Genomic DNA, 12,256 nt, shown 5'->3' with positions numbered 1-12,256 from the left:
TTCAACATTCAGAAAACTAAGATCATGGCATCTGGTCCCATCAATTCATGAGAAATAGATGGGGAAACAGTGGAAACAGTGACAGACTTTATTTTTGGGGGCTCCAAAATCACAGCAGATGGTGATTGCAGCCATGAAATTAAAAGACCCTTACTCCTTGGAAGGAAAGTTATGACCAACCTAGATAGCATATTCAAAAGCAGAGACAGTACTTTGCCGACAAAGGTCGGTCTAGTCAAGGCTATGGTTTTTCCAGTGGTCATGTATGGATATGAGTTGGACTGTGAAGAAAGCTGAGCACCAAAGAATTGATGCTTTTGAACTGTGGTGTTGGAGAAGACTCTTGAGAGTCCTCTGTACTGCAAGGAGATCCAACCAGTCCATTCTAAGGGAGATCAGTCCTGGGTGTTCTTTGGAAAGAATGATGCTAAAGCTGAAACTCCAATACTTTGGCCACCTCATGCGAAGAGTTGACTCATTGGAAAAGACTCTGATGCTGGGAGGGATTGAGGGCAGGAGAAGGGGACGACAAAGGATGAGATGGTTGGATGGCATCACTGACTCGATGGACTTGAGTTTGAGTGAACTCCGGGAGTTGGTGATGGACAGGGAGGCCTTGCGTGCTGCAATTCATGGGGTCACAAAGAGTCGGACATGACTGAGCGACTGAACTGAACTGAATGGATATGAGGTAGTGTTTCCTTATAATTTTGGCTTGTATTCCCTAGTGACTTGTGATGTTGAACATCTTTTAATGTGCTTACTGGACATCTATATACAATCATTCTTTGGAGAAATGTCTATTTAAGGCTTTTGGCATTTATTAATCAACCTTTTGTTGTTGTTGTTGAGTTACAGGTGAGTTCTTTATTCTGGAGTTCTTTATCTATTCTGTCCCTTGCCAGAATTCTCATTTGCAAATATTTTCTCCAATTCCATGAGTGCCTTTTAATAGTTTAGTGTGCTATAATGAACAAAATTACTTAATTTTGATGAAGTCCAATTTATTTGTTTTTTTTTCCTTTTATTGCCTGTGACTTGTACTTTTTTAAGTCAAAATCTGTAAGTGTGCTTTTCAAGACTAGAAGTATGACAGTAGGAGTCTTTTATTTTCAATTGTCATTGAATGAATATACAGTATGTATCCTCAAAACATTTTAAACACCTGTTGACAAACTATCGATTTGCCAAAGATGATTCAACTCCAACTCACACATTTATTTTTATTATTATAAAAGTGAGACTCTACTAGCTATTTTCTGCTTAGAATTAGAACCTCTGTTGAGAAATTGTAACATTTTTAAAGCCAGTAAATATGAGTATTTTTTGTCTTTGTGATAATCAGTTACTATTTGGCAAACAAGACAATAAAATTTTAGGAAAAATGTATTTCAACATTGCTGTAAGAGATTCCAATTAGAACCTATAGTTGTGTTTATTAAAGGGGTTTATTGAAGGCAGTATTCATTACATCACACAAGAATTTCTTCCAATGGGAAATCTTTTTTTGGCTTCAGTATTAGATACTTTTGAACTGTGGTGCTGGAGAAGACTCTTCAGAGTCCCTTGAATTATAAGCAGATCAAGTCAGTCAATCCTACATGATTGGAAGAACTGATGCTATAGCTGAAACTCCATTACTTTGGCCACCTGATGCAAAGAGCCAACTCATTGGAAATGATCCTGTTGCTGGGAAAGATCAAAGGCAAAAGGAGAAAGGGGCAGCAGAGGATGAGATGGTTGAATGGCATCACCAACTCAATGGACATGAATCTGAGCAAACTCTGGGAGATAATGAAAGACAGGAAGCCTTGCATGCTGCAGTCCATGAGGTACAAAGAGTCGCACACAACCTAGGAACTGAACAACAACAAATCAGGAATAGGTGAACTTCTCTTAGAAATTGGTTTGCTTTTCTAATGAGTATTTTTAACTGTATACCTGATCCAGTGTTCTTCTTTATTATCTTCTAGGCAATTTACAAGCAGTGTTCTATCTTCTCCCATACTTTAGCAAGCCTAATATTTTTCATTGTTATGAAGTTTGTGTATTACTATTATTTCTGGATCCCATTTAATGACTGTGTATTACCATTATTTCTGGATCCTATTTAATATTTTAATTAATATTATTTAATTAATATCATTAATGATATTTTTAACCACCATTATTTCTGGATCCCATTTAATGATATTTTCTCTCAACCGTATTTTTCTCATCTACTTTTTAATTTGTGTTCTCCTGCTGAGTTGTGGGGAGAAGGCAATAGCACCCCACTCCAGTACTCTTGCCTGGAAAATCCAATGGATGGAGGAGCCTGGTAGGCTGCAGTCCACGAGGTCGCTAAGAGTCAGACACGACTGAGCGGCTTCACTTTCGCTTTTCACTTTCATGCATTGGAGAAGGAAATGGCAACCCAGTCCAGTATTCTTGCCTGGAGAATCCCAGGGATGGGGGAGCCTGGTGGGCTGCAGTCTACAGGGTCGCACAGAGTCAGACACGACTGAAGTGACTTAGCAGCAGCAGCAGCTGAGTTGTGCGTGCTTGTGTGCATGTAGATGACATACTAAACCCCTTTTGATATAAAGTAAAATTTAAATAAAGGGATTTTAAGACAATGTCTTTAAAGTTTCAAATGGAAAATAGAAAAAATATGTTTGGTATAATGTCTTTCTTGTATGTTACAGATGATCACTTTGGGAAGAATTCTAATTCCTTCTAATTTAGCATAGGCTTTAAAGGTAGAGATTTGATGTCAGATGGACTTGGTTTTAGATTTGACTTTACTATTAAGCTATGGGATCCAGGGCATGATCTCTAAATGTCCATTTTCTTATCTGTAAAGTCAAGATAATTATATGTAATCCATAAGAGTGTCCTACAGATTAAATGAGAAAATGTTTGTGAAGTTCTTAAAACAGTGCTTGGCACACAGCACTAAATAAATAAATTGAAGGTATTACTGTTAATCAGAATCATCTTTTCTACTTGGAAATAATTTAAGTATTGCCAGCTTAACATTTTCTAGAAGAAATTAGGGCAAAGTCTTGAATTTTTTTTTTTTTCTTGCTTCATCTTCAGGATACCACCCGTTTCTCTCTCTCTCTCTCTTTTTTTTTTTTTCCATCCCTCCTTTGCTGTACTTGCGCAATTTGGCTCTAGCAAAGTAATGCTCAGAATTCTCCAAGTTAGGCTTCAACATACATGAACTGAGAACTTACAGATTTCAAGCTAGATTTAGAAAAGGCAGAGTAACCAGATATCAAATTGCCATCATCTGTTGGATCATAGAAAAAACAAGAGAATTTACAGAAAATCATCTACTTCTGCTTCATTGACTGCACTACAGCCTTTGGCTGTGGATCACAACAAACTTTGGAAAATTCTTAAAGAGATGGGAATACTAGACCACCTGACTTGCCTCCTGAGAAACCTGTATGCAGGTCAAGAAGCAACAGTTAGAGCAGGACATGAAACAACAGACTGGTTCCAAATCAGTAAAGGAGTACAACAAGGCTGTATATTGTCACTCTGCTTATTTAACTTATATGCAGAGTACATAATGAGAAATGCTGGGCTGGATGAAGCACAAGCTGGAATCTAGATTGCTGGGAGAAATATCAATAACCTCGGATATGCAGATGACACCACCCTTATGGCAGAAAGTGAAGAAGAACTAAAGAGCCTCTTGATGAAAGTGAAAGAGGAGAGTGAAAAAGTTGGCTTAAAGCTCAACATTCAGAAAACTAACATCATGGCATCTGGCCCCATCACTTCATGGGAAATAGATGGGGAAACAGTGGAAACAGTGTCAGACTTTATTTTTTGGAGCTCCAGAATAACTGCAGATGGTGACTGCAGCCATGAAATTAAAAGACCCTTACTCCTTGGAAGGAAAGTTATGACCAACCTAGATAGCATATTCAAAAGCAGAGACATTACTTTGCCAACAAAGGTCCGTCTAGTCAAGGTTATGTTTTTTTTCCAGTAGTCATGTATAGATGTGAGAGTTGGACAATAAAGAAAACTGAGCGCCAAAGAATTGATGGTTTTGAACTGTGGTGTTGGAGAAGACTCTTGAGAGTCCCTTGGACTGCAAGGAGATCCAACCAGTCCATCTGAAAGGAAATCAGTCCTGAATATTCATTGGAAGGACTGATGCAGGAGTTCCAGTACTTTGGCAACCTGATGTGAAGAACTGACTTATTTGAAAAGACCCTGATGCTGGGAAAGCTTGAAGGCAGAAGGAGAAGGGAACAACAGAGAATGAGATAGTTGGATGGCATCATTGACTCGATGGACATGAGTTTGAGCAAGCTCCCGAAGTTGGTGATGGATAGGGAAGCCTTATATGCTACAGAGGATGGGGTTGCAAAGAGTCGGATGCAACTGAACTGAAGACAACATTAAATTTTTAGAGAAAGAACTTGGCTTTGGGGAGAAAAGTAGAAATTGTGGTGGTCCCTATGGTGGATCTTGGCCGTCTAAGAAGTCTTCTAGAGACCACAGTCCCTGAGTGGTTTTCTACTGCATCACTCTATACATCCTATATTATATCAGCTTCTTAGAATTCTGTTTATAGTCTCTCAGCTCTGCCACTTAGCAGGGTGAAGGAGACTTTTCAAAGGTAGTTAAATGCATGAATGCACACTGCCCCAAAGTTAGTTCAGTTCAGTTGCTCAGTCGTGTCTGACTCTTTGCGACCCCATGAATCACAGCACGCCAGGCCTCCCTGTCCATGACCAACTCCCGGAGTTCACTCAAACTCAAGTCCATCGAGTCAGTGATGCCATCCAACCATCTCATCCTTTGTCGTCCCCTTCTCCTCCTGCCCCCAATCCCTCCCAGCATCAGGGTCTTTTCCAATGAGTCAACTCTTCACATGAGGTGGCCAAAGTATTGGAGTTTCAGCTTTATTATCATTCATTCCAATGAACACCCATGACTTATCTCCTTTAGGATGTATTGGTTGGATCTCCTTGCAGTCCAAGGGACTCTCAAGAGTCTTCTCTAACACCACAGATCAAAAGCATCAATTCTTCTGCACTCAGCTTTCTTCACAGTCCAACTCTCACATCCATACATGACCACTGGAAAAACCATAGCCTTGACTAGACGGACCTTTGTTGGCAAAGTAATGTCTCTGCTTTTGAATATGCTATCTAGGTTGGTCATAACTTTCCTTCCAAGGAGTAAGGGTCTTTTAATTTCATGGCTGCAGTCACCATCTGCAGTGATTTTGGTGCCGCAAAAAATAAAAGTCTGACACTGTTTCCACTATTTCCCCATCTATTTCCCATGAATTGATGGGACCAGATGCCATGATCTTAGTTTTCTGAATGTTGAGCTTTAAGCCAACTTTTTCACTCTCCTCTTTCACTTTCATCAAGAGGCTTTTTAGTTCCTCTTCATTTTCTGCCATAAGGGTGGTATCATCTGCATATCTGAGGTTATTGATATTTCTCCTGGACATCTTGATTCCAGCTTGTGCTTCTTCCAGCCCAGCGTTTCTCATGATGTACTCTGCATATAAGTTGAAGAAGCAGGGTGACAATATACAGCCTTGACGTACTCCTTTTCCTATTTGGAACCAGTCTGTTGTTCCATGTCCAGTTGTAACTGTTGCTTCCTGACCTCCATATAGGTTTCTCAAGAGGCCAGTCAGGTGGTCTTGTATTTCCATGTCTTTGAGCATTTTCCACAGTTTATTGTGATCCACACAGTCAAAGGCTTTGGCATAGTCAATAAAGCAGAAATAGATGTTTTTCTGGAACTCTCTTGCTTTTTCATTGATCCAGCAGATGTTGGCAATTTGATCTCTGTTTCTTCTGCCTTTTCTAAAACCAGCTTGAACATCTGGAAGTTCATGGTTCACATACTGCTGAAGCCTGGCTTGGAGAATTTTGAGCATTACTTTACTAGCGTGTGAGATGAGTGCAATTGTGTGGTAGTTTAAGCATTCTTTGGCATTGCCTTTCTTTGGGATTGGAATGACAACTGACCTTTTCTAGTCCATAGGTACTTAGTAAATAGTTGCTAAAAGGAATGCTGGAAACATTATTCTCTGGTCTCGGTCTTTTATATCAGTCACTATGATAAAATGATATGAGAAGGAAATTTTTTTCAGTAAAAATTTTAGTATTTTCCATGTAATAAATTATATTCCAAAATTAATATTTTCCAAATATTGTATTGCCTGTAGTTCATTTATAATATTTGTAATTTTTAGTTTTTTCAATTTGCAGAATAAAATTGATGTTGGTGGCATTACAGTTGTATAAGTTTTAATATGTGTATAGATTTGCATTACCATATCACAGTTGGAGCACAAAACAGTTTAATCACCTCCAAAATCTCCCTCTTGCTGCTTTATGGTGATAGCCTCTTCATATACTCAGTATCTGGCAACTACTGATATCTTTTCTGCTGCAATAGTTTCATCATTTTCTTTATGTAATATAAATGGAATCTTGCAGTAAGCTCTTTCATATCGGTCATTTTCACTGAGCATAATACTCTTTGAGCTCCATTCAAGTTATTGTGTATGTCAGTTGTGGCTTTTTAATTGCTAAGTAGTATTCCATGGCATGGATGCTCCACTATTTGTTATTCTTGTTCACATTATTTCCCCTTTGTTAAATCAGATATTGCCTAACTTTTGTTGCAATTTAGAATTATTTAGTGGCATAAAGGGTTTTGAAGAAAACTTTTTCTTATTTTTTTGGTTGAATAAAATTAAATTTGAAAAGAGGAAAAAACAGAGCAAAGAGTAAATAACGCTTTTACTTACAAACTAAGAGTGATGGCCAGCTTATCTCTGAATTAAATCAAGAATTTAACATGGCTATATCATCTCACAACTATATGAGAGTTGTCAAAACAAAATTTAACTGCATGGGTTCTAGAGCAAAATCATGTGTCTAGATTTATTAGATATTCTAGGTATCTGTAAAGTACCGTATATATTGATATAGTTTGGTCAGTTTTCCGGTGATTAGAATACAGTATTTAGTTTTTATACTGGGATAGGTGGTGGTGCCATTCACTGAGACGGTGATTACAGGAGACTCCTCTGGAGGGGAAAATGAGAAGTTGTGTTGTGGACGTGTTACAATATATAGATAATGTAGGTTTGGCATTCATGAGGGAAATCTGAAATGGATGTTTAAGATCTCAGATGGAAGTGGAAGACATGGATGTGGATGAGCTTCTTCAGTTAGAATGTAATGAGTGAGAGGTAAGGCAAGTAGGAAGGGGTCTTTGGAGTGTGCTGCTGCTAAGTCGCTTCAGTCGTGTCCAACTCTGTGCGACCCCATAGACGGCAGCCCACCAGGCCCCGCGGTCCCTGGGATTCTCCGGGCAAGAACACTGGAGTGGGCTGCCATTTCCTCCTCCAATGCATGAAAGTGAAAAATGAAAGTGAAGTCGCTCAGTCGTGTCCGACTCTTAGCAACCCCGTGGACTGCAGCCTACTAGGCTTCTCCGTCCATGGGATTTTCCAGGCAAGAGTACTGGAGTGGGGTGCCATTGCCTTCTCCCCTCTGGAGTGTAGGGCAACAATATTTTAGGACAGTTGAACAAAGCATCCTGAAAGGGAACTGACAACAAATAGGCAAAGAGAACCAAGAAAGAGCAATGTACACACACCAGTAGAGAGTGAAAGAAAGAGTAGTATAGAGAGACTGCAGGGTAACTCAAGTTACTTTAAGGAAGTTCGAAATTTAGTGAAGACTGTGTGACCTGGTATACTAGACTACGATACCAGGAACCAGGCAGCTTTTAGGATTATCTGTTCTTCTTTCAGTGGCTACATAATTTCTGTTATGGAACTTTGCTTCCCTTTGCAAAGTTTTTCTAATCTTGTCTCTACTTTCTCTTATAATATCTGCTCCATCATAATTTCAGCTGAGTTGTAGCCCATTATTACCTTTCATTTCCTGCCTTGACATATAATCAAAACCTTTTAGATATTGAGAATTGCCTCACTTTCTTGATATTTCTTACTTAAAAATCTTATTAGTCCAGTTCAACATTTATATCAAGTCGTTTCATAGGTTATTGAAGCCACTCAATCTGTAGCCTGGCCAATCACTTATTGAAGTGCCCTGAGTAATCTTGAAAACCATATTCATTGTGGATTTCTGCTTTTGGATCTGTAAATTGCAAATGATGGTAGATTAAAGAGTGCATTATAGGTGAGGAAATAAATACGTAAGGGGTTTCACTTTGAAGGGAATAACAGACTAGTGGGAAACACAGCATCAAGGAAATCAAGGAAAGAATTTTGTTTTATTTTGTTTTTTTAAGGTGACAGAGGTTTGAACATAGAAGTCAATAAAAAAGAAATGGGTTACTTCAACATTTAATTTTTTAATTGTTGAGGTAGTGTTAAGGTGGCAGAGGAAGATTGAATAGCCTTGTATTGAAACAATGATACCTCTCCCTCTGCGATGGAGTTAAAGAAGAAAGGAGGAGGGGGCGGAGATAAATTTGGAAGTAGGGGAATATGCCCATTAACACATTTTGTGAAACAGGCCACAAAGAGAACGCTGAGAAGAGAGGTAAAGATTTCCAGTAATTGCTGAGGAAAATTCAAATAGGAACCTAACAGCTAAGGATAGGAGGAAGTGATTATCCTCCCCCCTCCGCCACCCCCAGTGAATCCCATATATAGGTTGAGAAAAGGTGGATGACTGAACTAGTCCAGAGCTGAAATGGACTCAATTTGTGACTTGGTAGGAGTTAATGCTTGCTTTATTTTAAAAATTTGTTTGGTTCCACTGGGTTTTTTTTGTTGTTGTTTTTCATTCTGGTCTTCAATGTGTTTCTTCTGCAGGTCTTGATGACTGTTTGCAACAGTATATCAAGAATTTCGAGAGGGAGAAGATCAGTGGGGACCAGCTGCTGCGCATCACACATCAGGAGCTAGAGGATCTGGGAGTCAGCCGCATCGGCCATCAGGAGCTGATTTTGGAAGCGGTTGACCTTCTGTGTGCACTGGTAAGGGCATCATAGAACTAGTGGGAAGGGAAACTTTGCTTTTTCTCCCTGTTTTCTTACCTTTTAAATTTTTTTCCTATAATTTTTTTTTGTTTCTTCTTCTCCTTCTCTTTACAAAAATAATTTCAATGCAAGAAGAAAAAAAAAAAATCCCCTAATTATCAGTCAACTGGATGTGGTATTTTCCTCCTTCATTGTATATGATGTGTTATGCCATGCCAAATTACAAATTAAGGAGGCTTATTAACCTAATTTGTGGCATTTTATCTAGCTACTTGAAAAACTAAGAGCTCACCAAGGGAGTTTTCACAGCAGCACTTGGGATGTACAGTTGTATACAATCATTTATAAAGTTCATTTCCTTCTAAAAGCTTGATTTAGTATCCCAAATGTTAAAGTAATCCTATTTTAGAAAAAAATCATCCTTAAAATAATCAATTATTTTAGTGTTGTTTGCATATATATCAATGAATATTGAATATTGTGTTTATGTGTGCTTATGTATTGCTATAAGAGCAGTGCCTAGTCAAGGCAAGAGAAATCAATATCAAAATAATCCTGCAAGATTTTGATAGTACATTAGATATTCTGAGAGGAATATGGATTTTTTCCCCGCCTGTGTTAGCTAAAATGACACTAGCATGATTGGGGCTAGAACTACAATGAGAAAGAACATGAGTCTTGTAATAATATGGGACTGAAATTTGACTCAGTCAGTTAATGACATTTGTGGGCAAATCATTTCACCATTGCCTTAGTTCTTTTATTTAAAATAGAGATATTTTATTTAAACAAGAGATATTTTATTAAAAAAAAAAAAGTGCTTCCTTGGTGGCTCAGCCACTAAAGAATCTACCTGCAATGTGGGAGACCTGGGTTGTAACCCTGAGTTGGGAAGATCCCCTAGAGAAGGGAATAAGTACCCATTCCAGTATTCTTGCCTGGAGAATTCCATGGACAAAGGAGCCTGGTGGGCTACAGTCCATGGGGTTGCAAAGAGTCAGACTCGACTGAGCAACTAACACTTTATGGGCTTCCCAGGTGGTGCTAGTGATAAAGAACCTCCCTGCCAATGCAGGAGATGTAAGAGACTCAGGTTTGATCCCTGAGTCGGGTAGATCCCCTGGAGGATGGCATGGCAAACAACTCCAGTATTCTTGCCTGGAGAATCCCATGGACAGAGGAGCCTGGCGGGCTACATACAGTCCATGGGATCGCACAGAGTTGGACATGACTGAAGCAACTTAGCGCAATATCAACTACCTCTTGGTGGTGGTGTGAAAATGAGATAGTGTTTGAATAGCTCCTAATTCACTGCCTGGCACCCAGTCGACATTCAATAAGTTGTCGCTATTATTAAGATGATGATTAATAATAAATGTGTAGATAATTAAACATGATTCAAGCATCCATATACTCAGCACTGTATGTGTCAAGTGTAAGATCTAGTTCCTGCCATTTTGAAAAGTCTAGTGGAGGGAGAGTGACACACAAATAAGCATAAATAATAAAATTACTAAAATAAAAGCATGAGCTAAGTATTAGGGGACACAGAAATTTTGACTAAGATAAATGGGTTCATATTGCAAAAGATGTCATCTTTAACAGCATACTGGAATATGAGCTTGTGTTTAAGAGGTAGAGAAACAGAGGGAAGTAATTTCCAGGTAGATAAAACGGCACATATACAGGCACACAGAATAAAGAGCATGCCTGGTACGTATGGAAAATGGTAAGCTATTTTCCCTTCACAAATAAGTGGAAAGCAGTGGGCATAAAATTAGACTTTAAAAGATAGATCAGACTGTAGAGTACCTTAATATCCTGGTAAGAGGTTTGTAGTTCTTAGTCTGGGCACTAGAGAACCATGCAAGAATGATCAAATACTTGCTTTAAAAAGGTAACTGATGGTAGTGAAAAGGGTGGACTGGACTGGACTGAAGATGGGGGAACAATTAGGAAATGTTTAAAATAATCCACTTAGGCTATGAGCATGGCTTGAACTGTGGATGTGCAACAGGAATAGAGTATACTGGTAAATAGGAGGAGTGAGTGACATAAAAGAAGCTGAGAAAGATTCCATCCTTTTAGCTGCAGAGATAGAGTAGATTTTACAATAATGAAGATAGGCAATAGCAGCAAAAATAGATTTAGGTGGGAATATAAATTGAGTTTTATATTTGTTGAATTTGAGGCATCTCTGGTTTATCCAGAAAGAGAGACTCCATCAGACAATTGAATTTATGAATTTGGAGCTGAGAAGTGACTGAGGACAGAGATTTGGGAGTCTCAAGGACATAGGGATTGAATCCATAGAGAGAGAGAAATCATTCAGGGAGGGTTTATAGACTTCAAAACCTTGACACTCCATCTGGGAAGGAAGGAGGGGAGGGGAGGGGAGGCTGCAGAGGAATGGTCAGAGAAGCATGAAGACAACTATGAAAGAGTGGTCACAAAAGCAATGGGAACTATTATTTCCATTAAGGAACGTTAATAATGTCATCAAATTTCACAAAAAGGCAATAGAATAAGCAAAGAAAAGAGAACTGACTGAAAATATTTTTTAAGGAATCTGAAACCAGATTGGTTGAATAGTACCTCCTACTTACACATTTCAGTCTTAACATTAATTGTCCTTTCGTCAGAGACATTCCCTGATCACTCACTCCCTCACCCTGACCAGGTCTAAAATCATCCCCTCACTGTTCTTCTCTTTCTTTCCTCATCTCATTTTGTAATTACATATTTATATATATATATATATATATATATATATATATATATATATATTAGTTTAGTATCTGTTTCTTCTGCTAGACTATTAGCTATATGGGAAAAGTGCCATTGCTTATTGAACACCTAATATGTAGCACAAATGCCTGGCAACAGTAAATGCTGAATAAACATTTTTTTTGAAAGTGGCGATGAAAGAGACTTGACATATTTTTCACATGATAATTTAGAGATCCTCTTGTTTCCTTATTCCTGAGATAAGAAAATTAATTCAGACCAGAACACACACTTGCACTAATCAGATCGCAGAAATCATGCCTGAAATAAAAGCTAGTACTCAGGGTAAGGTAAGAGTCCACAGTGTTTTTGCATATTGGTTTCCATATCTGAGTCAGAATGGTCATAAAGGTATCATCTAAGTGACTCAGAGACGGGAATCTGACCTAGCAGTCCCCTATCGTTATAACAGTAAAGTTGAGCATGTTAGAGCTTGAAATCTAGAGTGAATGTGTCATAAGCAGGT

At 38.5% G+C, this 12,256-nt stretch overlaps 1 protein-coding gene across 5 annotated transcripts in view; it reads left to right on the top strand.

The window, feature by feature from the left end:
• The window catches only part of CNKSR2 (connector enhancer of kinase suppressor of Ras 2), a 283,089-nt gene that overhangs the window by 52,470 nt on the left and 218,363 nt on the right, over positions 1–12,256 (top strand). For all 5 annotated transcript variants that reach the window (XM_055564830.1, XM_055564829.1, XM_055564828.1 and 2 more), the window contains exon 2: positions 8,837–9,000. In XM_055564830.1, coding sequence (XP_055420805.1) covers positions 8,837–9,000 — 164 coding nt within the window. The remainder of the gene's footprint in view (positions 1–8,836; positions 9,001–12,256) is intronic.

Source organism: Bubalus kerabau, chromosome X (genome assembly GCF_029407905.1).
Source record: "Bubalus kerabau isolate K-KA32 ecotype Philippines breed swamp buffalo chromosome X, PCC_UOA_SB_1v2, whole genome shotgun sequence".
Classification (NCBI taxonomy): Eukaryota; Metazoa; Chordata; class Mammalia; order Artiodactyla; family Bovidae; genus Bubalus; species Bubalus kerabau.
Note: the sequence above shows the minus strand (reverse complement) of the source record. Positions and strands in the feature narration are given on the sequence as shown.